This window comes from Haliaeetus albicilla, chromosome 7, assembly GCF_947461875.1.
Source record: "Haliaeetus albicilla chromosome 7, bHalAlb1.1, whole genome shotgun sequence".
NCBI classification, from domain to species: Eukaryota; Metazoa; Chordata; class Aves; order Accipitriformes; family Accipitridae; genus Haliaeetus; species Haliaeetus albicilla.
Genome location: NC_091489.1, coordinates 15,816,034 through 15,843,191, shown reverse-complemented (window position 1 = coordinate 15,843,191; position 27,158 = coordinate 15,816,034). Strand labels below are relative to the sequence as shown.

At 42.6% G+C, this 27,158-nt stretch overlaps 1 protein-coding gene across 1 annotated transcript; it reads right to left on the bottom strand.

The window, feature by feature from the left end:
- Positions 1-324: 324 nt before the first annotated feature.
- Positions 325-26,090, bottom strand: OPRM1 (opioid receptor mu 1). The gene is made up of 4 exons (XM_069787053.1): positions 25,609-26,090; positions 10,394-10,746; positions 8,947-9,467; positions 325-2,743 (listed from the first exon to the last, which is right to left on the bottom strand). The coding sequence occupies exons 1-4, from the start codon at positions 25,962-25,964 to the stop codon at positions 2,705-2,707; spliced, it is 1,269 nt and encodes a 422-aa protein (XP_069643154.1). The 5' UTR covers positions 25,965-26,090; the 3' UTR covers positions 325-2,704.
- Between the last annotated feature and the right edge of the window lie 1,068 nt (positions 26,091-27,158).

The following is a 27,158-nucleotide window of genomic DNA, read 5'->3' as shown; positions in this document are numbered from 1 at the left end:
CAGGCTCCCGCGCTGGCTGGCTCCTGGAGCCGAGCCCTTACAGTGAGTTCTCAGCACAGGAGGGACGTGGGCGGTTTGGATCAAAACCGAGCTCTGCCCATGTGCTTTTTAATTTTTTTTTTTTTAAATAATGAACTATTGGGATTTCCCCTTTTTTAAATAAGAAATACAACATATTCTTTAAAGCAGTCAGGTAATTAATCTGAGAACCTTCAAGGCAGTTGTGTTGCTATGGGTTGATTGCATGGCATTTTTTAAAGCTAAGCTATTAATATATGGCATAACATGTTAATGTATATTTGAATATAGTATGTTGCAAATACGCAAGAAACACAAACATTTTTATTAAAGGTTTACAATGCAGATACAGAAGTTGTATAATAGTATGCTACTTACTGCAAAGCACTACCAATGAACATTCAAGCCTTCTGGAAGAAAACAAGACTTTTTACTTATTTTTGCTAACGCTTTACTGATAAATTTTGCTTCTTTATATCCTTAGACCATCAAGGCTACAACAACAGTACTACTGCTAAAAATATTTACAGTTAGGTTCCTCAATTAATTGTCAGACTGTAGAAACTGAAAATATCTTAAAAAACATTAGGCTGTCTGTTGGCAAATCATAGCGTTTTGTCTGTGAGCTTAATTCCACTCTAAGTACAGGTGAAATAATGGTTTCAATTCATTATGTAAATTCTGTGAAAGCTGATGAACTTTTGACTGGTCATGAAACTGATTTTAAGTTTAAGTAAACATATTTCTGATCTATCAGTTAGGACTTGTCAAATAGTCATTCAATGTGTTTCAATTTTGTGAGGTGGTTGTATGTGAGCATGGCAGACTACTCGGAACCCGTCAGATAGAAATGATGTTGTATGATGTAAATCCATGTGCGTTTCTGGTGTATTCTATGTTCTTCTTGTTATCTAAATAATACTGCTGCATAATGTCAAATTCTTCTGAGAGTCTATCTTATGCTGTTTGAAAATTAGATGTAAAGCCTCTTAGAATGGTGACAACTCTGGTTTAAACTTTAATGATGGCTATGAGGAGGTCCTGCTAAACTAATACAAAATTAAATATTAAATCCCTATGACAGCACAGTGGACTTTTCAACAGAAAAGGGAAAAAAATTAAGGCACTTCTGCTATATCTAGTTTCATATTCTGCTGATATATAGGGCTACATATTTAGCTGCAACACAGTGATGAAACTCAAATATTACTTTAATTTACAACTTGCAAGGATTTGGCCTTCAATCTTTATTATGCAGTCCATGGCAGAAACAAACAATTTCACATTAAAAGTGAATAGTTACATAGATTTAACAATGAAAATAAGAAATACATTTTGGCTACAGAAATAGAAAGAAAAAACCCCAACCCTGTTCCATAGAGTTGTATCTTAGAATACACTTAAATTCATGAAAGTACATTTTCCCCTGGTTAGCTACTGATGATTTATTTACAAAGCAAGTAACAAACAATGGTTAGAAAATACCATTGCACCACAAATTACCTACATGGATATTTCTATTCTTCATACTAGAAAACAGCTAACATGGTATTTACTTCAGTACAATGTTTCTTTCATAAATCTTAATGTGTTTTAGCAGCTAATACAAAATGGAGATGTGGACTATACTATGTTAGTTAGAAAAGCAAACATATTATGGGTTTTCTTGAGAAAAATAGATGTCTAGCAAAACATAACTTTTTTTTTTTTTTTTTTTAAAAGAAAAGATCTAACGTGTTAACTGCTCCAAGCACTTCATGTAGGGACTGCTCGATGACTTACAAATTCAAAATGTTGCTGACAGGGCAGCTGAAATTTGAGAAACTACTTGAAAGAGAAGTCATCATCAGTCTGTGCTAGCTCTGACAGACTTATAGCCAGATTTTTGTTCACATAGGAATTTATGTTAATAGAGTCTATGCTGCTTCGGGGATCATTTGACAATCAATAACAACATGGATTACTTTCATTTACTCATATCTTTTAGAAGAAGTCATAGCTCATTGTTTTGATTTTAAAGTATTTTTTATGTGAGAAACAGAAGCAGAAGGTGAAGCTTGGAGTTTTGTTTTTTGTTAAGTGAGCACTCAAAGAAATATTTTCCCTTTGAAATTGTGGAATGTGCAATCCTTCTAAGAGAAGACCTCTTGAACTGCAAATGTGTTGTTCTAGATGATCTTGTGAGACTTCAGCACATAAATAACCTGCACAGAAAACACCTCTACAAATACATTTTAAGAGTAAATTGAGTACCCAACAGTATTACAACTTCATTTCCCATTGTTTCCAATCATTAAAAGCTCACCTTCGTTTCTCAAACTATAGTTGTCTAGCCCTTGAACTTTTGTTTCCAACCTGTCAAGAGCATGTCAGATCACACTACAGGTACAGTAGCTTTGTTTTAGACTAATGTATGTATTCCTGGTAAACATGACTGCTTTGAACACTGGTGCCTGGCAAGCCCCCGTATCTCTTGGCTCTGCTTGCTGTTAAGTTTCATGCTTCTGTTATGCGCAATGTAGAACTGCTGCAGAAGCAATTTTTGACAGACTGGAAAAGCAGGCACTTTCCTCTGTAGTATTTTTTTGAGGGAAAGGGTATCCTACGCATTCCCATAGCATACTGCCCAGAGACACTGTGGCACTGGTGTGCAATTGCTTTGAGAGCTATGCGGCAGGAGACCCTGTCACGGCAGTGGAGTAGTTTCAGCTGCTTGAAGTTCCAACTGAAAGGAAAGAAATTGCAAATACAATGAACAATTACTTGATTTCTTCCCACCCACAAGTTTGTGTGTGTGTTTGCATGTGTGGGGTTTTAAGAGGAATTTACTTGTCATTTGCAGCTACTGTCCTGCTGTATAAAGCTAAACACGTAGCCCAGAGAGTAAGGCAAGACTATGTCTTTGCCGTGAAGCAACAAAGGCAGAGAAAATGATCACAGAAAAGTTTCATTTCTGACCTTCAAAGACAAAGAAACATTAGCAGATCTGAAATTTGAATTAGAATATATTTCATACCAAGCCAGTTGTTCTTTTTCTAGAGGGGAACTCTCTATGAATTTCACGAGCATGGAAGGATTTTGCTCCCTCCTTGTATTCTTTTTGTAGCAATTGCAGGGGAGTTAGTATTTAGATGATAGATTCTGTGCTCACGTTGGTACATTGGCTAGCTTTTGGATTTGCAGTTGAAGTCTAGTTTAAATTCTGTGTGAGATGGACTTATATCAGCAAACAAACCCAACAGCCTCTCAGCCCTGTTTGTCCACAGTATCCATGTTAAGTTCTGTTTGCGTACAGGTACAAAAGCACCACAGATGTTTTCATCAAGAAGATCTGCTTACTGCACAGCACGTCCTGAAGGTCTGCAACCCTTTTTACTGCCCAGCAAATGCTGTCCTGCAGCACTAGAACCTGTTGAAAACAGGGTGAGAGACACTGCAGATAAAGGGTTTATCATCAGGAAAGCAGAGTCATGGATGAAGCCTCACTGAGACAAGAGAGGGAACATGCTCCTGTAAAAGTAATGGGACATGGGTAAGGATTTGGGGGCAGGGAGAAGGAAAGTGCATTTTCTAACTGGATCACTTTCCAAGCACGTTTGGCAGAGTGGAGGCTGTTAGGACTTTTGATTTGGAGATAAATTTCTCCAAGTCATAACATAACTCAAATGCTTGTTCAATTTAACAGGCTATATTTAGGGATTTTCTTTATTCTGTATTGGGAATATTTCTCCTCAGCTCCTTTTGGCCAGAAACTGACCTGATCCTAAATGTGAATGTCCCTGTCTTTTGGGGAAGTCTAGATCCAGAAATGAATTTTGAAGTCTATATTGGCTTATCTTTATGCATCAGATAAAATAGAAGCATTTCTTTTGTATTTTTTTTACCAATGAACTTTTTCTAATTTATTAAGGAAAAAATTGAAATGTTTTGTTCCTTGTTTATTCTAATTCACAGGTTAAGGAATGCCACAAATGCAGGCAACCATAGAAGCCATCTAATTAGTTCTGGTCCTCATAGCATAGTTTATTCTTGTTTCCATTAATGAAATAGTCTGACAAACACATTGTGTTTTCTCTGCTACCTAGAAGATTCACAAAGGGCCCATGTCAGTGTAAATCAGCTACAAAAGAAAGCCCACTTTTAAGGATCTATTGAATTTAGACAAGCTTTTCATAGATGTCATTATCTTGCCAGAAATGGGCTTTATAAGAAACCAATACTTTATTATTGAAATACAGTATTATTTACAAGTGAGATATATCAACTTTCTAAAAATACACAGAAAGGCCATTCCCTATTAATACGGGTAGATGTGAATCTGCCAAGGTTTGGAGTTACAGAATCTGCCCAGCTTTTGTCATGTTTCTGCATAGGATGCACCAACATTCCCCATACTTGTTTGAAATCTGTCATATAGCACTGGGAAAACTGAAATGTAAGAAAGCACTTTTTTAATTTATTTAATCAAAGTGAAACTAGCTTTCAATTTTTCCTTGTTTCAACTTAAAAATAATTTTTCTTTAAGCCAATATCCTTTTTATTTCTAAACGTGGCTGCCAATCCAAGCAATAAGGGCAAACTTTCAGGGCTGAGCACAAATACCAGACCTTCTGGTCTTTGATAATGAGCATATCTGAGGTCTCATTTTCAGCATATGAGGAGGATTTGCAGCTTCCATTATGGCATTTAGACACTTTCAGTGGTTAAGGAGAAAGCATCAGAAGCTAAAACCGCAAAAAATAGTTACACAAGATGACCAAATAGTCCTGAAAATGTGCCTATACATAATTTGCTTAGTTGCTTGGGTACATTCAGGTGAGGCTGCTATAAAAACTTAAATGGGTCACAAAGAAACTAACTCACTGAAACAAATTAAATTTTTTAGTTTTCTATAGTTATTAATAATCTATTTTCCTAAGTATTTACAATTTTTTTGTTATTAACAGATAGATATTAAAAAAAAAAGTATTTGGAAAACAGTTTTCAGGAAAAAAGATTTATCAATGAATTTTAAATTTTGAAAAATATTCAAACTTTTTTTAATCTCAGTGATAAATTAATGCAGAGTCTCTGTGCACCTGAAGTAAAAGCTATTTCAAAATACTTGTCAAGGTCTTTGTCATGAATCAGGTTGATGTCGACATTAAAAAACCTCAGCCATTTGCAAAAGCTAGTATTTGGTCCTTTATTACCATTCCCTACCGATGTTGGGTCATAAAGAGTAAAGTTCAAGGTAAGCAGTTTTGCTCTGCAAGCAATTTTTCCAGGATTCCATCACGCCTACTCTCATTTTAACTCTTCATGCAAATGCACTTACAAGATTGCATATGCCTTCCTGAAAATTAAAGTGAGCCAAGCCTTTAAACTCACTTTGGAAGAAATGTAACCTATGCATTTTACCGCAGGAGTTAGCTGAGTGTAACACAGGATACATCCCCCTCTAGATGTGAAACATCTCAGTCTTACAACTCTTCCAATTTTTGCATGCCTGATTAACCACTGTCTTTTCCTCCCTCAGAACTGTGCTCCTCCACTGAGCATGTACAATTTCTGTAAATGCTCACAAAATCAGTGTTATGGATCAGATGTTACTCTGTGCATTTGAAAGAAGCTGCATTACTGGAGGAGTTTTGAACTTGTTCTGCTCTTCCATTTTTTGTAAATGCTGATAAAACAATAATCAAACTTTTAATCTAGACCTTTCTGGTAATGCCAAAGAGCCACAGAGTAGGCCAAAGGCCAGTATCTTAACTCAGAATAATATGAGTATTTATGATGTTTCCTGTTACTGCTTCTGTACTGAGAGAAAGCAGTTGTTCCTTCTACCAGTAAATGCTTATTTTTAAGTGTTTAAAAGTGTGAGGCCTTAAGCCGTTGAGCAATTGAGTGCTTGCAGTTCTCATTAACTTTAGCAGGAGTAAAGAATTCTCACTTGGCAAAAAAAGCAACTTGTAGAACATCTGTTTCTTTGAAAATGACGTGAAGTGTGCCGAGTACTACGCAGCCTTGCAATTAGAATTCATACCAAATGCTCTCCGAGGCCTTGTCTATACAAGAAAGAGCTCGTCAGTATACTCATATCAATACAGATATACTAGTTAGACTTTCTTGTACAGAAAGCACTTACCTGTGAAAAGAATGCCCTGTCAATAGAATTTACAAAAGCTCACTGTTTGAGCGAACAGGGGTTTGTTTGGTTGGTTTTTTCTTTTTTTTTTTTCTTTCTTTTTTCTTTCCTGAGAGCAAAAGCTGAATTCACCCTAGGGTTTTCTCCATTTAAAAAACACTAATAATAAAAAAAAATTAGATGTTACACTTGTAAGTACTGTCCCATAGAATCTTTTTTGTGTAGATTAGTCCTACAACCTTGTCTGTCATTCTGATAGTAGCAGACAACAAAAACGTTGTCTCTTAAAGAAATGTTTGCTGGAGAGAAAAAGTAAATGAAGTTTAATATTCAGGTCTGAACATGGCTTGGTGTGAACATATTCTATAGACATTGTGGAGAGTGAGAAAGACTGCACCTGACAGCTGGTGTGCTATACACCAAGGAGCACAGCAGTGAGAAGGCTCAGGTCAGCATCCAGAGAGCACATCTGGCAGAAATAAGCCACTGGCAGCAGCAGCAGCTGCCAAAGCAAGGACTGCAGTGATGGTGGTGAGGGAAGTGAAATTGGGTCCATTTATGGCCACTTCAAATTCTTTCAATTACCAGACCATGCAAAGAGACCTTATCCACCATCTATGAGGACATAAGGTTCCAAGTGTTGTCGTTTTCTCCCCGGCCCTGGGGAAAACTGATGGCTAGTGTCCAGGAAGAGCTACCAAAGCAGTCAGAGCTGGGTAGTCAAACAATCCCTTACAGCTCTGCATATGTCTTCTTTGCTCCATGCATATTGGCTCTTTGCTTCAGTTTCCTTCCTTACTGCTTCACTCGGATTGCATTCCCGATGTTCCCCTTTCTCCTCTGCACTCTTCCTCTTACCTCCCTTGCCCTTCAGCATCTTCCCCTTCACTTCTCTTTACATGTGCTTTATCTCTTCTTAACTAATTTCATCACTATTCCCTGAATAGAAAAAACCCCAACTAACAAAGAACCCAAGTATGAGACTAGCTTCCTCGTTATTGCCACTATAAAGCTCATTTCACTTGCTTGGTCTATCCCTGCCTCAGCTGGCTCTCTCCCTTCTTGGTGTAGGCTGAAAGATCACCTTCTATTCTGTGTTTGCTCAGTGCCCAGGGAAATAGACTTTACTTCACTCAGCCTTTGGGCAGTACCATATTAATCTTTGCTAAGGGTAGAAGTTTAGAAGGCAACAGCTCTCCTAAAAATAATACAAAGTTACATAACTAAATGTAGAAAAATGTGTGCATACGCACTGCACTGTAAAAAGCTGGAATTGTACTAGATATAGATACAATCCTGTTGTCAGACACATGCACAAAATTGACTCCACTGAGGGTTACAAATGCATTGTTAACAGCTGAATCTGTCTAATAAATTTTCGCTACACCTAGTAAATACTACACGTATATACATACATACATCTATGTATGTGCCTATGCCAAGTTTGGCAGTTCTGCTCCACCACCAAAATGTGCGTAAGACGAGCAGGTGCTAACTGATTTCACAGGCCACAGTTTGGCACGTATGAATCAGATGCTTAACAAAGCTTCTCCTTTGAGCCCTTCTCCCTTTAGCTTGCTTCCTCCTCTTTTCTGGTACAATTACTTTTTTGTCTGTTTGGAGATGGTAATGTTCTGATTTGGGCTTTCTGGAGCAGCTGAGTGGCAGGTATGCAACTGCTTTTGCAAAAAAGCACTGACTTCTGCACCTTGAGGCGGCATGTAGCTTGTGGCCGAAGTGGCAGCAGTGAGAAACTGGTGCAGGAGCAACCTAAGTATATTGCTGAAAGGTGATATGGCAAGGAATGAACTAGGCTTGTGCCTTTTGTTCTTCCTTTTAATGAATTACAGAGATGACTCAAACTTTTTCTAGTGCTTGTTATGCACTTAAGTTACTTTCATGCACGTTAAGGTTTGCTTTCATGTTTTGCTTGATGTTCACTGAGGGATGGGGATTGGAAATTCTCAGGACTAATCACAGAATATGGATGTTGAACATGTAACAAAAGAGCTTCTTTGCAAAAGCTAAGCAAAAATAGCCTGAATGAAAAAAAAAAAATTTCTCTTGGTACCTTCTGTGCCCTAAAATCCGTACTTCTCAAAGGCTTTTTCTACAGGGAAAAGGTATATTCTCAGTATACTTTAAATGACAAAATGGCACAATACTCCTTAACATGTGTGTGTGTGTATATATATATATATATATATGTATCTCAAAACCCACCTTAGCCAACACAGATAATTATCTGATACAAGAACTGCATGTAGACAAGCCTTTGTCTACTTCTTGCATGTCTTCCAGGACAAACAAGGCCAGGTAGGCCTTCTTTGTACATCAATCAAAAGTGTACAAATACAGTTTCTTCTCTTTTTTATTCACTGTTGCAATGGGAGAAGAAGAGAGGTCTATATTCTGTCCCACTCCTGTCTCTGTCAGCAGACAAGGAGTACGAATAGAGAAATCTGTGATTAATCTCCAACCAGTTCTAAAGCCGTCACCTGTTGTAAATATCCTGCAAATGACGCTGTTTTGTGCGCTTTGTATATGCATGCACACTGGACCCGGTCGTGCAAGGTAACTTTGAAAGCCCTCAGCTTCTGAGCATCAACTAGAGGAGAGAACAGCTAGCACTATGCAGGACTGGGCTCTCTGTGTATGCATACACCAGTTTCAGATATAACCCTGAAGGTGTTTAGACCTTCAAATAGCTACAAATCAGTATAAACTGTAACTTCAGAATACATGTCATCTCCAGGCGGGAGGCCTGGATCCAGAGATGACATCTCCACTGCTAGTCATACCTGATGGTTAGTCCTGTCCACAGTGTTGGCAGTGGAAGCATGGTCACGAGTGTTTTGCCGGACTCGGGTGGAGTTTTGCTGCTCAATGGTTGAGGAAGTGGGGATGCAGAACTCTCTGAAACACCTTTTGAAATTCTCATCTAGAAATGCATAAAGGACTGGATTAAGGCAGCTATTTGTATACCCTAGAGCAATACAGAAGTGCCAGGAGACAGTCTGGAAAGTAGTTTCTGGGATGTTGACCAGGGCTTTAATGATGACGTAAATGTGGATGGGAGTCCAGCAGACAATAAACACTGCCACCACTACAAGAACCATCCTCGTGATTCTCCGCAGGTTCCTGTCCTTCTCTTTGGAGCCAGATAACATGCGAACGCTCTTCAGGCGTAGAATCATCAGCCCGTAGCACACGGTAATAATCAGGACTGGCATGATGAAGGCAAAGATGAACACACAGATTTTCAGGAGGTTCTCCCAGTACCACGCAGGGTGGGAGAACGTAAGTGTGCAGTCAATAGAGCCTGGAGAAAAAGGAAACCAGCAGAGAAGAACAAGCACATCAGTTTTTAATTTGCTTTTCTTTGAACCGTTTTTGTTAAATATTGTAGGCAAATATAGGAAGATTTACTAAGTAGACAGGTAAAATGAAGCAATCTGTTACCTGTCATTGGCACAAACATTGACAGGACACAGTGCTGCAAAACACATATGAAGTGTCAGTTATAAAAACTCTGAGGTAATGTGTTCTCTTTTGCATTTTATTTTATTGCTTGGAATTGCATGTATATTGGACAAGAAAAAGAGTTAAATTGTCATAAACTTTGACTCAGTTTCACTTTCAGTATAAAACCTGGTGAAAAGAAAGATGGTTTAACCACCATATCCACTGAGAGTTTGGGTATTTCAGGGCAATGGAGAAAATGATATGACACTTGGTAACTGTGCACAATGGCAGGTTTGGATTTATGTTGAGATGTCGTCACTTCATGGAAGGTCTTTGAGCACCAGTGATCCAGAACGCGCTCTCTGCTCTGTATCACGTCCTGCCAGACTAGGTGCAACATATCTCTGACTGCCAACTTCAGTGGGAATATCCTGGCTAAAGCACAGGCTTCTGTGCTGTAGGACAGCGCATAACCGCCCCGCAGCAGAAGGCAGGCAGGCACAGATGCTTTTCCAAACACTACAGTAACTGTGTGGGGCAGCGAGACTCATGTGGACCCACAGAAGGAGCTGGAGCTGCCTGTTATAAAAGGCAGATCATGCGCAGCACTGTGTCCCATCAACTACAGCCAGATGCAAAATTGTTTACGGGGTCCATTTGCACCGACACCTGCTTTATACAGGTTGGAAGTCAGAAGTTAATTCAATGCCTCTACAATAAAGTGAAACAATGCAGAAAGGAGTTTAAACATTGAAATAATTTGGGAATGAAAGCCAGACTTACCATGCCTGTATTTAGTAGTTGCCATGAACATAACTGGCAGGCCAATGGCAGAAGAAAGAATCCAGTTGCAGACATTGACAATTTTGGCATTTCTGGGGGTACGGAAATCAAGGGCCTTAACTGGGTGGCAAACAGCTACATAACGATCCACACTCATGGTGCAGAGTGTAAAGATACTGGTGAACATATTGTAGTAGTCTATGGATATAACAATCTTACAAAGGATGGTACCAAATGGCCATGTTCCCATCAAGTAATTCACGCTCTGGAATGGCAGAGTACTTGTTGCTAGGGCATCTGCCAATGCAAGATTGAAAATATAGATATTGGTAGCAGTCTTCATTTTCGTGTACCTAGAAAAAAAAAAATCAGCAAAGCATGTGAATGACCACAACTGAACAATGTTAAAAAAAAATTGAATCCAGTGCACCATCTATAAGAAAATTCTGTGAAATAATGTGCTAGATACTGTCAAAGATCATTTCTTCTGCTTTTAACCAAATGATTTTGCTATGGTTTATCTACAATAATGTTTGCAGTTGAGTGAGGCATTAGCTAAAGGGTGTAAGAAAGAAAAGATTAATTTAACTTGTGCAGAGAGAAAGGATACACATAGAAGAAACAATATTATAGATGCTAAAAAATTGAGAAGCTGAAAAAAAATTGTATTTGTACGTATCAGACACTACTACATGGATAGATTTTCTGTATCTGCTGATGTCACGTTGAGTATTGCAACCATGGTCTGTAGAAATAGAGAACTCATTTGTAGTTTGTGGAGTAGTAATGATGTAATTCCTTAGGGAATAAATACCTAAAAGATCAATATAATTATCAAATCCGCTGTGTCTAAAAAGTCAGGCTTTTAGACTTTCTCGTTTGTTTATAATTACAGAATTCTAAAATCATTTGTAGTGATGGTTACTACATCACTTTACTATTCTCCATGTCCAATAGAAGTTGGACAGATGTTCTTTCAATCGACCAAGAAGACAGATGCTATTAACCATATGCATTGAATGTATCAGTAGAACCACCACGCCGGGTGGATGCTGCAGCCCTGTTGCTTGAGGTGGGAACGCTTGCTCTGCTCCACAGTGCCTATTTTGGCAGGAGGGTATTCAACCTGTCTTGCACCCCCTTCTTTCTAAGTCTGGGCTGCTAACAACCCCAAACCCACTTCCTGAATTTTGACTACGTCACACTTCAGTCACAGCTGAGCAGGAGGAGCTTTTTATGTTTTAATTTGTATTTGCATTGCTAAAGGTAGAGTCCAAATTCCTCCTTAGTCTCATCACATTTTTAAGGAGCCCTTCACTATTTCAAGTCTGTTGTGTCAGCTGAGTAGCACTTGAGATCCACTTTTTATGAGGATGCTATACTTTTGCAGTGGTACAAATGTTTCACTCTAAGTAATGGTCCTGGCCATGCTGCTCTCCTGTCCTGATTACTGCCGAGGTTGCAACTGTGACTGCCTGGCTTTTGAGGCCTCAGATGGCTTGCTCTTTTGATAGAACTTCCTTCTGTTCTGCAAAGTGACAAGTACAGTGTTTGATTAAATATTTTACAATTTACAGAGTGATTTGCAAGAGGAACAGCCCATTTGAAAAGATCTTTCAGGCAACCTGCTGCGGAAGACAAAGTGTAAAATACAGTATTTCATGTTTCTTTTCTCTCAGACTTTGATCTCTTCAGAACATGAGTCAGCTGCAAAAAAGCCCCCAATGACAGGACTGTGTAGGGAACACACATTTGGAACATTTTTGGTAGGGTCTGGAGAAATGCAGACTTCTTGCTGAATGCATCTAGATAGCTTTTATGATGAACATCTGAATAAGTTTGTACTGGCTTTGTCCTCTTGCTTTCTAGCACTGTGCAGGAAGAGTCACTAACAAACCTAATTTCAATTTAGGGTGTTTTTTTAAAAAAGATTTTCAAGTAGATCTTTCTTGACTGCTGTCTTGAGAAAGTATGTTCTGAGTATGATACTTCCAAGTTTTAAATAAAACCTATATTCTGAAAGTACCCTAAAAACTTTTCTTACAGGAACACTCCCTTTATCCAACAAGATTGTAACACTAACTTAGGAAGAGGTAGATGCTGCAAGCATCCATGCCTCTCTCTGCTGGGAATTATTTAGAAAAAATGTACCGGATTGCAGTGTGGGAGAGGTACACAATAAGCTGCAGCTCTAAAAACAGTTTGGAGGGAGGAGAAAATATTTTCTGGGCAATTTGCTGGAGAATCTTGCAGAGTAGAATGAAAATAGTGATATTTTTTATTGACTTCACTATTACCCAGAATGAAAATGTTGTATTAAGCCCTCTTTTTGCCATGTCCCCTGTTCTTTATCAAAAATGAATGTCTTCTCCATAGGTCTGACAACAGATCCAGGACTAGCTAAGGTTGTTTCCAGTGAGCTAACCTGGAGGTTTGATTGCATTGTGAGCAGACACATCCAGTTTGCTCCAGTCTGATCCACTCAGGCAGCAACAGCAGCAGAGAAGCAGTGGCTCTCAATTCTGCACAGACAAGGAAAGGCGATGAGGATCCTGCGCCCTCCCCCAGGCTGCTGATCCCTTCTCAGACCTCAGGTGATTGCCCTATCTTTATGGCTGGACAAGAAAGCACGCTTAGGTATGCTGCTCAGTGCTGCTGCCATCACACGTGGTTCTGGCACAGTTCTGTCTGGAGAGCACATCATCAGATGATAATGATAATGGGGTTTTTTATTAGTAATTAAAGCCACTCTTAGCATTTAAAGGGAATGCTTGATACAGTAAAGAAATAAATATCTCAACCAATATGTAAGGTTAGCATGCCAGAGGATGGGCAGGGAAAAGCTCTGAATAAATGGAATAAAGTTTCTTCACCGGGACTGGCATGGGCCTTATTCTACTTAAATGCTACACATTTTTCAGTTTTGCTATCTTGCTTTCATTGTCAGTTTAAGCTTAAAAGTTCTTGGACTTACTTTGTTTACTGGGCTCTATTGGCTATTAATGAAGGATTTTGCTTCATGTACTCTGTAATCTTTATATTTCTAATCATGCTGTTCTTACAAAGAAAGGAAGCAGAGCTTTTGTGGTGATGGAAAGTATTTACCTCCACAATTGCCTAATCACCAAAAGCCTATTGAAATTCACAATATTCTTTTCAGTGAATTCTATGGGATTTGCGTGTTTCTCTGTAGTGAGTATTTCAAGATTTTATAAAGGGCTTATTTCTGAAAGGTACATTTTGTTAAACATGTATTTTTCCAAATAAGTAGATTATCAGTGTCCCTAGGATTATTTTTTTGGTATGAAAAAATAAATACTGAAGCAACTGATTAAAAGTAATTTTAACAGCATGAAAAATAACAGTCCCTCAAAATTGAGCTCTTCAAAGCCTTCATCTTAACTGTTATTATAGCTTTTGCCAAAGCATCAGTCTACATATTTGAACAAGCAGCACGAACATTTCCATTGTACAGTCATAGATGTGTATGTGATGAGATTCCTATACTTCAGAGGGACTGGATTTTATATGTAATTAAAGTCACAGGATTTCTGTATGACTTATAATACCAAAGGTATTGTGTTTATAAATGTAATCTTTTAACAAATACTGTTTTCACAGTTTCATTCAAGGTCACTAGGGAATCTAAAAATTACCAGATGTGTAAAGAAAGAGGCTTAAATGCAAACCCATGAAAATCTGAATGCTGTTATTTAGATTACATTGAAATTTCAGCTTCTAAAGCACTAAGTATATTAAATTCTGCAAGACAATGAGCAAGGTTGCAAGTGAAGACAGAAGTTGGCTTTGGGCAACATAACTTCTATTTTTATAACTCTGCAATGAAAGACTAATAGAGAAACATGATGATTCAATTTTTTGGTGAATATTTAGCTTGATACTGCTCTTGATACATATTCAAATTCATTATGCTCACTATAATACTGACATCCACTATATGCCCTTTCTGTCTCCTCAGTGCAGGTTTTGTATCATAAAACATCTATGTTTATGAAGCATTTTTTTTGTTGGTAGTAGTAGATGGTAGATCAGATGTACAACAGGAAGAATATACTTTTTATCTGTCTAATTCTGTAGGGAAAACTCAGCCTTGCCTTTATCTTCCACCTAGCAAAGCTTTAAAATATACTTGAAGTTTGAAGATCTGAGCTGTAGGGGTCTACTCAACTGGGATTTGCTTTGAATAAGAAAAAACAATAGAGAAAAAGATGAGAATCCTACTCAGTCACTAAGTTCCTAGCATTCAAGGATATATAGGAAGTCTTGAAATGACCTCTTCAACTGGTAGCCCGTGTGCCACTTGTAGTTTGCAAACCAAATAAAAGGTTCACCGAACTAAATAGAGAGACCCCCAGCTGCATTGCACAAAGTGCAACAGCATATTGGGCAGGAACCACGAGCACCTTCCCTTCCACCTCACAGTCGTGCAACAAGAGAGATGTGAGCACGCTTGTGCCTCTCTTTCTGCAAGACATGTGCCACAGCTCTGTTTCTGGCCTGCCCACTCCAATGGTTTAGTCTCCACCTTAACACCTCCAAAAATTTTTGAAGAGTCTTTTCCTTTAATCCTCCATGGCTCAAAAGTAAAGAAAAATAACATGAAGACCATATCTTTTCTTAAAAAATAACAGAATTTTTAGTTTGCATCACACTTTGTCTAAGCCTAATAGACACAGTTGGTATACTGCCACCTGAGCCTTGTCCCTCCCGCTTCTTGGACAAGCTGTTTACATCCATGTAGATTGTTGAACTATACCCTCCTCCAGACCCTTCAGCCTTTCTGTACCAGATCAGTTTTATAGCATCCTTGTACCACGAGGCTGGTGCAAAGAAGCTAGAGAGGGGGTCCAAGTTTAGCCTAATGAGTATAGTAATACATACCATTACAAATTAATTTGAAAACTATTCCTATCTGAATAACAAGTGAGGAGAAAAGCAGAAACAGTCTTTCTGCACTCAGGAAATGGGCTGGTCGATGATAGATTGGTAATAACTACTTTCGGCAACACAAAGGCACACAAGTTTTTGCCCACAGAATGTTAATTTGGAGACAAAGACTGCTTCAACTGATCTGTGTTTAAGTTCAATGCAAAATATATGAAAAATTGGCTTAATTACAAGAGATTCATTGCAGAAAGCAGTCATTCATGAAAATAGTTTGGCTGCTGAAAGAAACAACAGCCAGCAATTAGGTCTTGCATACAGACAACCTGACATAACTCTTGTTGACGCTGGAGGAGATTAGGTTTGTGTTTCAAATTCATGTTCTTCTTGCATAAATGACTTGTTAAACAAATGAAGAATCATTATGTGCATAGGTTAGATTAGTTGCGGTCTCCTTGGGTGGGAAGATTAAAACATGGGAAGTATGCATAGTTGAACCAATTTAAATGAACATTTATTTCCATGGCTGTTCTGGTGCATCTTGTATACGCAGCTCAAAAACAGTAGGAAAGAGGGATTTTTTTTGTGTGCTTTCCTGAGATATCAGGTACTTTCAATTTTCGTTGAGCTCTTAAAGCTTTGACAAAGTCATGTCATATTCAGAATGGTCTGGAAAAAAACCCCAAACCTCGGAAATGTCTTCTCTCTGCCAATCCAATTAGTATGATTGACACTGAAATTAAGTCTCTCAGCTAGGCCATATTCTGGAAAGTACCTTTGAGCTAAAGGGTCTCAAATGATGGACTAAAATGATGGCCATCCTACCTTATTGTCCTTTTTCTTTCTTTGCACGGTAGTGGGTCTCTATAGAGTGAAAGACTCGTACTGTATCTCAGCCACGGTTGTGACGTGTGCTGTGGCAGACCGTTACCTATTAAAGTTTTGAAGTCATATATATTCTGGATGAGCCTAACCTACCTGCCTGGGAGCATATGATTTAATCAGCTTGAAGATTTAGTCTTTGATTTTTCTGTTCATGGATACTTTGGAATGCTTATGCCTTAAGCCATTAAATTCAAGCTCTGGGTACAAGCACCATAAACTTGTATACAACCCTGACATGTTATTAGGCGGTCAGGCCACTCAGACTGGAGGTGCCATACTGTGGTTAACAATCTACTCATCCTTTTGATTTATGTTCTTCTGAAGAGATCATATACAAGAGATCAAATAATAAGCCCTCAGGGAAAACAAACAAACAAACAACAAATGGAAAAAAAGCCCTCCAGCAGGTACGATGTTATAGCAGAAAATGTCCACGCTTAGTTATGGTGCAACTGTGCAATTTGCAGCACATTCACTTACTTCCTGCACTGATCCTGGGTTTGGGGGTAGAAGCTGAAGCGGGGAAGGGAGGAAGATTTCACTGCCTTTAAGAAAGACAGAGGCAGTGGTTGTTCCCCCTGTTAAAGCCTTGCAGACTGACTCCCAATACACTGCTACCCAGTCACTGCTGTGACTGGTGATGGCGGTTTAATTAGAGATGAAAAAACATATGAATATCAAGCATCAATTCAGGTGTCAAGGCATGACATAGTAAGGGGATGTACTAGATCTAAAATCACAAGGCCTTGGTATTTGACATACTCGGTCGGGAACACAGCAAGGCCTTCCCATACGTTATGCTGGAGCAGCCTTCCCCTCCCTTCCTCACACACTGGCAAGGGGATGTCCATTCTCTGAAGGAGGTTGAATGTATGTGCTGAATGCGGATTTGACCACGGGGCAGAAAACTGCTGACTGTATTTGCTTCAGCTGCTACCTGTTTTCTCCCTAATACTTTGTTTTCCCACTGCCAGGTTCCTTTTTCACTTTATTCTCCTCCATAGCACAAATGAAAGCAAGCCAAAATTTCACCAAAGTTTACTTCCCTCGGGTTATCTTGCTAGCATCTTTGCCTTCCCAGCTTGTCCTTTCCTTGCACTGGGGCAGCATCAAGGTATGTGCAGACCCACCAGTATTTGCTTACAGGACCCAGGCAGAAGGAAGCAGAGCACACCGCTTCTCGTGGAGGAGCACCGGCTCAGGGCTGTTTCTCCTGTACTCAGACCCAATTAGCAGCTTCTCTCAGACCTCAGCTTTGGGAGAGGGAGACCTAAACGAAAGCCTTTTAGGCAGAGTCAACTTTCTTCAGACTCTGGTGCTGGTCTTTTTGGGAATGATGTGGCACCAAGAATATTGGAAGGGCATCTGACTAATCCTGTTTTCAATTAATTACAGTACTGTGTTGGGCTTTGGGCTAATATTAACTTGCTTCCTTTATGGCTCTTCGTGCTTTTTTGCTACTGAAAGGCATCATGTAGAGGTCCTCTTTCTGCTGTTTAGTTTGATTCAGTGAGTTTAGTCCTTCCCCAGAGAAAACAAAACAAGCCTCTTTCTTTGGGAAAACCAGCTGTTCTGGGGAGGAAGGCTGGTCCTTTCCCTTGATGTCTGACAGGGGATTAACGAGCAAGGAGATTACTTCGGACAGAACACACAAACTCTACAGTAGTCATAACAGGTAACTATTTTATTATTTCTCTCTCATTATTTTCATGCCTTTTTTAATTACATGTATATGCAAAATATCCTGGCAGAAATCCATACAAAATAAAGCTGATGTGATGCATTCTTTCTTTTTTCCAAAAAGGGGAGGGGAACCAGCCAAGAACAGGGTTTTATAGATATATTCATATCAACTTGCTACAAAAACACTTAAGATGTTGCAATGTCTTATAACTCCTATTACCCTTGTTTCTTTTTCTTTTCCCAGACACCATAAAATGCTACTTTATGATAAAAAACAAATGACAGTAATATGTATGCTCCAATGCCCAAACAGTCATCTGCTGGTACACTTCCTTCCCTTCCAGCCTAGTTAAACAGGGGAAAAATTATCTGCCAACTATTTCAGGACTGAATCAGGCCTGTTTGTTAAACCACCTTTAGCTGAGTCTCTCTTTGCTTGGTGCCGAGGCATATATGGGTCTCCAGTAAAGGTTGCTGCTTTTGCAGTTATTGTGTAACACATCTCTCTCAAATAAATCAATGGTGCTAAAAAGGCTAACTCCGATATATTGCCATTATTCAGCAGCGGGTGCTTATTGCTGAAGTTTTTGCTTTGCTAGGAACACATGGAAAGGAAAACTGTTGCTGTCTTCAACTCAACTTTCTCCCCTCTGCCTCAATCTGCGATTGCGAGTAAAACTACTGACTACATCTGCCAGAACTGCGGTGACGTTTTTCTTGGGGGGACAAGTTAACAGCTATTTTCTCTGGTTTCCAGGTGCTTGTTCCCTCCTTCTGCTTTGTAGACTGATCACCTCAGGTGAGGACTGTACACGAAACATCCCCTGCTCAGCAGGGAAGCTGGCAGGGAAGCCTTTGAAGGCAGTTTTACCACTAGTAGATGTGAGATCCTCAAAGGTGTGATGGGGAACAGCAGTGGTAATCCCCCCTTGGTCAGAGGGTTTCAGGGAGGTAGCACGGGGCTTGAGGCAAGGCTACAGACTGTACAGTATGTACAGTAATGCTAACTGTAAAAGGTATGGTCTCTCACATACAAGAGATTGGGATTGTCTAGCAAAGCTGTCGAGTGTGATCTGGAAAGGAGCGACAGAGGTGAGACAAAGGGACTGGAGGGAGAATAAACGCAGGGGAAGACCTGCCTGTGACGGGGGTAAGGGCAAAGCAGGCATGGCGGAAAGAAGGAGCACGATTATGTCTTGAGAAGACCAGATCAAAAATACCAGGAATTGTGGATTTAGTCTCCATGTGACAGGGATGAGACTGCGTCTGGCTCTGGGGCTCTGAGGGAGGTATTGAGACCATCACCTTATGAGAAGGATTTGGGTAACTGGCTTCTTGGGTCATTTTTCTACAGAGGCAGCACATCCCAGTGCTAGAGGTTAGCACTGTGCAAGGGGAAAACACGAAAAGATACCTGCTCTCTGTTCCCCCTTAAGAAAGAAACTTCTCTCAGCTGGGATTGCTCCATACAACACAATGAGAAGGAGATGCTCATTTTACACATTTTTGTTTTGAAGTTTTATTCCTGATCTAAGATACAAGATCTTATAGCTGATAATTGAACACTTCTCAGTAAGAAGGTGGAAAAAAATATGCTATTTCATGTCTTTCACAGTTACTTGATTAGCTATGGTCTGTCATCCCTACCTTTTTTCATCACGTAAATTCAAAAGGAAATATAAATAAAATTTAAAAGTGTTTAACATTAAATGGATGAATGAGAATGCTTCTTAACACAGCTGGGCTAAGCTGTGGAACTCCTTGCTAGTGAACACCATTAAAAGCCAACTTCCAAAAGGGAGCAGGGGCTTTGAAAGATAATGATAGCATCCCCACTTATAATACCACAAACCCAAACTTCATGCTGTAAACCAAAGGTGGCACAGATGGTTATAAAAAGAACTTTGTTTGAGATCAGCCTAAGCACAGCAATTCAGAAAATAGTTGCTTTCAGGTTTTTAAAAAATATAGTTATAATGAGTGAATCTGTATTTTGAAGAGAATCATTACGGGCTGAAAACTTGTTTTCACTTGGAATCATAATGAAAATAAATAATTTTTTTTAAATGTCCGTTAATCAGGATCTCTACAACATCCATCTTAGAACACCTAAGCTTAAAAATAAGAACCTTAGAATCTTCAAAAATGCTTCAGAATTCTGAAATTTTACTTTAGAGAATATTTGTTTCAAAGCAGCTTAGTTTAGAAGTGGTAATATTTGTGACCTTTTATTCCAAGCTTATCTTTTATTCTGATTTTTGGGGACTGCTGCGTGTTAGAAATGTCCACAAACCCCTACTGAACAAATGCAAACTGCAGCTCAGAAAGTCTCTCTGCAGTCTAACAGACTGTTAGAAGGATTCTCACACAGTGATGCCCCTATTTCTTCCGCTCTTTGACTAAGCTGCTGGTTATGGCTGGAAAAGATGTTAGTAAGCTAGACTATGATTCTGACACATTTGGGCTTACATCATGTTATCTTTCAGATTTTTGTAAATGTGTCACCTTTTGATCTGGAAAAATTTAAAAAGCTTATCAACAGTGTTCAGCAAAAGCTATGCCTTGATGTTTGAAAAAATACTCTAAGTTAACATGAAATAAAGCAGTACTTCAGGATTATGTTAGCTGATTAGCTCACTAGTCATTAGCTTGCTAATAATTACATCATATAAACAATATGTGCTTACAATATTTTCTTTACTGAAGCCATGAAAAGTTGGTACAATTTGACTTGTTTTTATAAGGAAATTAAAAAAAAAATAATCAGGAAGTTTTTAACACTGTTTGTCATGGGAGCCATTACCAAAATGATACTCCGTGGAAATACAGTGGAATCAAAACTGCTTTTTCAAGAGAAATTGAGTGAGAGGGGATGTTTTCAGCCCAGAAGTGCCCGGTGGTAGCCGCTAGCAGAGCAAGGGGGTCTGCCCTCCTGGGACAGGCGTGCTGTCCCGCAGGCAAGACCTCGCTGGGACCAGGGCCAGGCACGGGGTGGCAAGGGGTCTGGAGACGAGTGTGGGGCTGCAGAGCCCTCACTCATCCCACAGTCTCCTCTGCTCCCTCAGGGAGACGGGGGTTATACCCAGGTTGCAGGCTCATGTATTTTGGGCCAAATTTTGACCATGTCCGTATCAATATAATTTAAAAAAAAGAAGAGAATACAGAGGTATACATGCTGTTTTATCTGTCTGCTTCCCTTGGTCTTGGGGGAAGGAGGGGAGCCGCTTGCTAGTCAGACATTCACCCACTAGCAGAGGTCGGCAAACTTATCACAAATAGTGTGCAAACAGGGACTTCTGCCTTTCTGTAAGGCAAGATGCCGAGGGTCATCCCCTCGCCATGCTGCTCATTTAATTCAGCTTCTGTGCTGTTCCTGCCCGACCTGACCCCCTCAGTTCTGTCCCTAGATCGTCTCTGACTTGTGCTGGTGAGCACTATCAATTCATAATTGACATGACTGGTTAAGGCTGCTGTGGCTTCAGTTAAAAGCTCTTAGCAATGGGGCTTTTCTTTGCAGACAGTGGAACAGGCAGGACACCCATTTGCACATGCAATACCATCCAAACGCAGAGAAGTTCATGCGGCTGTGGACAGGAAAGAAAAGAATGAATTTTAAGCATTTCTTGGTTTCTAAGTTCCCTGATCTATGCTGCTACAAGAGATGCAGTAGCCTTTCTTTCACACTGCACCCAAAACTCCACATCACCTTGCAAAGAAGGTTTTTTAGAAAAACCTGCTTCGCTTCAGCCACTTTCAAGCTTGTGATGATTTTCAATTTACTTCTCTAAACAGACTCTCTCTGCTTCATATGCTATGACCTCTTTCCAAACCCCTCTCTTTTCCCTTTCTGTGCACATATGTGAGAGTATTTATTCCTCTGGTGATATCAATTCTTTCTACAATTGAAATTTCACCCCAAATTCTGTTCTACTTGGTAAAACAGCTTTCCTGAAGCGTGAGCAAGCCAAGCTGAAGTAACCAGAGCTTTCACTACTGCATAGTCTTTCCAGATTAGATGATGTTTCAGTCACAGCTCTTTTCTTCAAAACACTATTAAAAGACTGTTCTGAGAAATGTAGAAAGAAATCTTTTCATTTCAGAGAGGACTTCTTTCCCTGTTTTAATTTTTTTTTTTTTTTTTAAGCAGAGTAATCATTTTAATCATTTACTCTAATGAAACAAGACATTTCCTTCCTCCTGCAAAGGATCATGGAGAACCTGAGGCCCCTTTGTTTATGATATGTGACAAAATTAATAGCAAAGCAATTAAGGAATCACTCTTAACCTGAGTGACTTTAGCGGCTGTTGGTGGAATTACAGTCCTCTCAGGGCACTTGGTATCGTGGGGGCCTCCAAGAGCTATTCCTCTCTTCCAGACCAGCAACGCTAAAGATTTTTGTCCATGATCTATTACAGCTTTCTAGCAAATTGCCTTAATCACAGGGCATATTCTTCTTCCCACTCTAACGCGTGACTAATATCCCACTGACTTGACAAGAAAGCTAGAAAAGCCTAAAGATTACTGGGTAAATTAATTCAATACCACATGGTGCTAATTGTACACTGTCTTGTTGTACTCTGCAGCAGCTAGAAGTAGCGTTTGCTGTTGACATAGCCATAAGTCTGTGTTCATATTAGTAATTTACACTTATACAAAGCATATGAGGAAAATAGATAATAAAAATGATCCACAGATTTTTCAGATTACAGGAAATTCATGGCTGGCAGTAAAACCTGACTATTACTGCTGTCACTCAGAAGGCATTTTTTTGTACTTGACAAGGGAAACAGCTCAGTGTTAGTAACATAGGGTTCAGCCTCACACATCACGGATGTAACACGTAAATATTAATTCAGGGATGAAAGTACTCAGCTGAACAGGAACCATTTGGGAAAATGAAGAGGGTGGCTAAGAATGCATTAATTATAATGTACATAAATTGGAAATCCATGGACCTGCTTTGCACGAAGAGCCTGATTTTTATATTGATAATGACATTACACTTCTAACTCCTTGTTGGACATGTCCACTTTCTGACCCCTGTTTGCCCCAGCTGGAATAACAGGGTGACATTGTGGACTGATAGTAACAGTTCCACATCAGGCAAGCACTTGCATGGCTCTGGCTCCAAACCCATGGATCTGCTCCAGGCTGAAAAGTTGTTAAGAATAATAATGTTTATATGAATAATATAATGACTATTAAAAAAATATTTCTAAAGAAGCTGAGCATGAGATATTAGCATGGCAGCACACTGAATATGAAGTCACTGTTGCTTTCATTGGGGCTGGACTCTGGAAGGCGATTTGGGACAGAGTTTCAAATATCTAAGCACCTACCTCCCGACTCTTAGTATTTTCAAGGCAAACTGGGTACCAATATAACTTTAAAACCTTATTTCTAGTAGTCTCAATTCTTATCAAAATTAATATGAACTTCAATAATTTGTTCTTCCTGAGCAGGCGTGGTGTGAAAGGTAGATAAAGAAGGGGGGCTTTATATGATGCCAAATTCAATCCAGTGAAAGGTTTGCCTCCTATCTGTAGCTGGATCCAAGGATACATGAATGTGAGCACATATGCTCGCCATTTCATAGATGCATATGATATGATTGGGAATACTACCATGTTAGTATAGCTTGCAAGAGGAAGTACATCAAAGAGTTCCCTATTGCTGTCCAGATATACTAAACCTATGGAGAATCACAGAAAGGAAATGCACTTTTATGTTGCTTAAACCACAGAGCCTATTCAACCATTAACACGTAAACTCTTTTTCATCCTGAATTGGTAAACAGCTGCATGATATTAATTGGAAAGGAACTCTGTCATACCAAAACCTGTTCTTGCACAGGAGACCTGGGTTTGATCCTGCCTTTGCCATAGAACTGCTGAATGGTTTTGGAGAAGCCATTTATTTTTTTTTTCCCCTCTGCAAAATGAAAATATATTTTTGTTTTCTCCTTTTGCTTCTGGCTTTTGTTTTTAAGCTGTAATCTCAGGGAAAGATGCTCTGTTGAGATAGAAATCTAAATGCAAGTGCCTCAATTTGGCTTTGTAGTGCAAGTGTAATTCAATTCATTAACGTAAGAAATATGAACCCAGTACGGATCATGCTCGGTATAAATATGTAATTCCAGGGACAACCTGTGGCCTATTTCTCTGCTGATCGCTATCCTGGCTCTGTTACACCGTGCATCTGCTTTTTCTTCCAGAGGAATGCATTCAGTGTTGCTCAGCCGATGGCAGTTATGCCCCTGCTCAGAAGCCTTTCCGCAGCTGTATCTTGACACAGATAGCTTCAGTCTCGGACTGACCAAAACCACAGGGCAGAAGAGAATCGCCCAAGCTCTGTGCATTTAAAATGCAGCCTCTAAAGCACAGTTAAACCCACGAGGTTTCTGAACTACTGGTGCGATTACGTGCGTTCACATCGGGTCTACAAGCTGCACAGGCTGTGCAGTGACATCCCCAGCGCATGCCGAAGGCATCGTCCCCCGCAGCACCCTACCTTGACCGCTCTCCTCACCCCACGATTTCACGGCCAGCGCTGCACCCACCACGAAGCCCCCCCGCTGCCGCTGCCCTGCGAGCGATGCTGGGCGCCGACCTCTGCTCCTGCCTGCCAGCTCCCAGCGGCCAGGGCACCCACGCCCGACGGCTGCTCCCCCGACTCCCACGGGAAACCTAGCGTTCGGAGGGAAAAAGGACGCTCTCTAGACCTGGGGAAACTGGAAGTGCCGGGGCAGCCCCGGCACGGAGGGAGCGCGCCCCCCGCCCCGCAGCAGCGCCCACCGGGCTGCGCAGCTGCTTGGTTTGATTTGGAAACGACGAGCAGCCGGGAAGGAGGAGGAGGAGGTGGGTCAGCCCGGTCCTGCCGCGTCCCACCGCCCCGCTCCCGGGAGGTGGCGGTGTTCCCCCGCGGAAGCCGCCCGCGCCGCTCCCAGGCGGGCGGAGGAGCCCCGTAATGTCGCTCTCGCCCGTTTTCCGCCGGTTTAGGGGCACGGGGTGTCTCCGGCGTGAGAGACACACTCGTGAGCGACCTGTAAAAGCCCGGGTGGGCTTGCGGGCGAGAAAGTTGCGAAATGCTGCAGCACAGCCGGGAAGCCGGGATTACGGATAGCGGCCGCCGTCCTGGCGTATTTATTATACACGGGTATACGCACGTATGTATACATACGTTTACAGAGGTATACGACTGTAAACATACATATCAAGACTTGAGGCTGAAGATCTACAGACCCGGGCAGAGAGAAGCGTTTAGCCGCGGTGCCGTCTACATTTCGCTCGTGCGTTTGGGAGAGGTGGGGGGGACAGACGCGTGGCTGCGTGCCGGGTGTCCGTGGGCGACCCCGCACCCGCTCACGGGCAGCGGCTCAAGCCCCTTTAAATCCTCCCTCCTCGGCGGGCAGGTGCGGGAGTCAGGCCTCGTTGGCCTGAGCAGCTCGCAGAGGTGCCGCGGCGCGGAGCGACCCCGGACCCGCAGCGGCTTCTGGCGGTCCGCCCAGCCCGGCCGCTCCTCACGGCCCCACCGCAAGTTTCTCTTCCCCGCTCGCCCGCTCCGGCGCTTTCTCAAAAGCCCCCCGCACCCCTCTGCGCGGCCCTTCGCCGCCTGCCGGAGAGGGACCGCAGCATCCCCCGCCGGGCCGCCGGCCCGCAGCCCGGTTCCCCGCGGCGGGACGTCCCGCCCCGACGGCAGCGGCCGGGGGCCGCGGGGCGGGGCAGGGCGGGGCAGCACTCACCTGACGATGACATACATGACCAAGAAGTTGCCGAAGAGCCCCACGACGCAGACCACGGAGTAGAGGGCCATGATGGCGATGGCCGTGACCACGGAGGGGCCGCCGCCCGCGGGGGCGCAGGGGCCGCCGCCCCCCGCGCTGCCGTTGGCGCCGCCGCAGGGCTCGGAGCGGTTCCAGCCCGCCGCCGCCGCCGCCGCCGCCGAGGCGTTACCCCAGGCACCCGGCGGCGCGGCCGCGCAGGGCGGCGCGGCGGGGCGGCAGGCGGCGGCGGCGGAGGCGTTGGCGGCGAAGGGCACCTCCAGGGCGCCGGCGAGGAGCGGCGCGGAGCCGTTGCCCAGCAGGTAAGCGACGGCCATGGCGCGCGACGGCGTCCGCCCGGCCACCGGCTCTCCGCGCCCGAGGGATGCCCGGCGCGGTCGTCCGGTGCGCTGCGCTGCGGTGCCGGGGAGGCGGCGGCCGCCCGCCCGCCCCGTCGGCGCGCCCCGCCGCTGGCTGCGGGCACATGTGTGCGGCGGGCGGGGGAGGCGGGGCCTGCGGCAGGGGGCGGGCGGGGAGGCGGGGCTTGCCCCGCCGCTCCCTCCCGGCCAAGCCCGCCCCGCTCCCGGCGCGGCCGGTTCCCGCGGCGAGCGGAGCCCCCGCCGGGGCGCAGCTGGGGCAGAGCGGGGGCCGCCCGCCCCGGCGCCGGGGAGGGGGGAGCCGGGGGCCGCGGCGGCAGGTTTCCCTTTCCCTGCGGGTGGCACTTGAAAGCCAGGCGCGCCGGATCTCCCCGTCCCGAGCGGCGCGGGCGCCGGTGGCGAACAAAGTACCGGGAGAGACAGACTTCGCGGGCTAAAGGAGCGGGGCAGGGGGGAGCCCAGCGCGCGACTCATTAACGTAATGAGCCAGGGACCTTGGCGAAAGGGTGTCCTCCGTGGCTGCAGAGATAGCTGAGCCTTGTCAGAAAGTGTGGTGGACCGTACGGCACCACGCTGCCGGGGGGGGGGGGGTGTGACTGTGAACAGACCCGCGCTTTGGAAATGACTCGGATCTCACGGATCCTCAGGGTTTTCAGAGGACTTTCTGTTCCAGAGCTCCAAGGATGCTCTCCCCTGGGCACTGGTGTCATTGTTCTCGGGTGCGATAACACAGATGCAGAAGACACCAAACCCGTTCTCTGAACCGTACGGGCGTCGTACCGGGTGCTCGACTCACGCACCACTTATTTGCATCAGCACGTTTCTGTGATCAGCTTGTTCCAGAGGAGCACAGAGGTGCATCGCCGGGACTGCCTGCTCGCTAGTTAACTAGGACTTAGCTCTTTTTACTCTCTCATCAATGAAATCAGAGGGGATCCTTGGTGAGGCAGAAGAAATACCTCCTGGGGAGCAGGAAGGAGATGGCGTGGCAGTGGCTGTTCCCGCTGCCTCGCCGCGACGACGCTCAGTGTATCTGCTCACCACGTGCAGAGCAGCTGCTGCTACCTCAGGAGTGGTAATGGCAGAAGCGGAGAAGCAGCAAGTTGCACCTTGATGGAAAGATGCAAAACCCCAGGCATTTTAGTTTGAGGAGCT

Coding starts and splice junctions, on each gene's coding strand:
- OPRM1 (XM_069787053.1), bottom strand. CDS start 25,964: ATGGCCGTCGCTTACCTGCTGGGCAACGGCTCCGCGCCGCTCCTCGCC. Junction 10,747..25,608: donor GTCATGTATGTCATCGTCAG/GTGAGTGCTGCC, acceptor TTTTTTTTCTAG/GTACACGAAAATGAAGACTG. Junction 2,744..8,946: donor TGGACAGGACTAACCATCAG/GTATGACTAGCA, acceptor CTTTCCTTTCAG/TTGGAACTTCAAGCAGCTGA.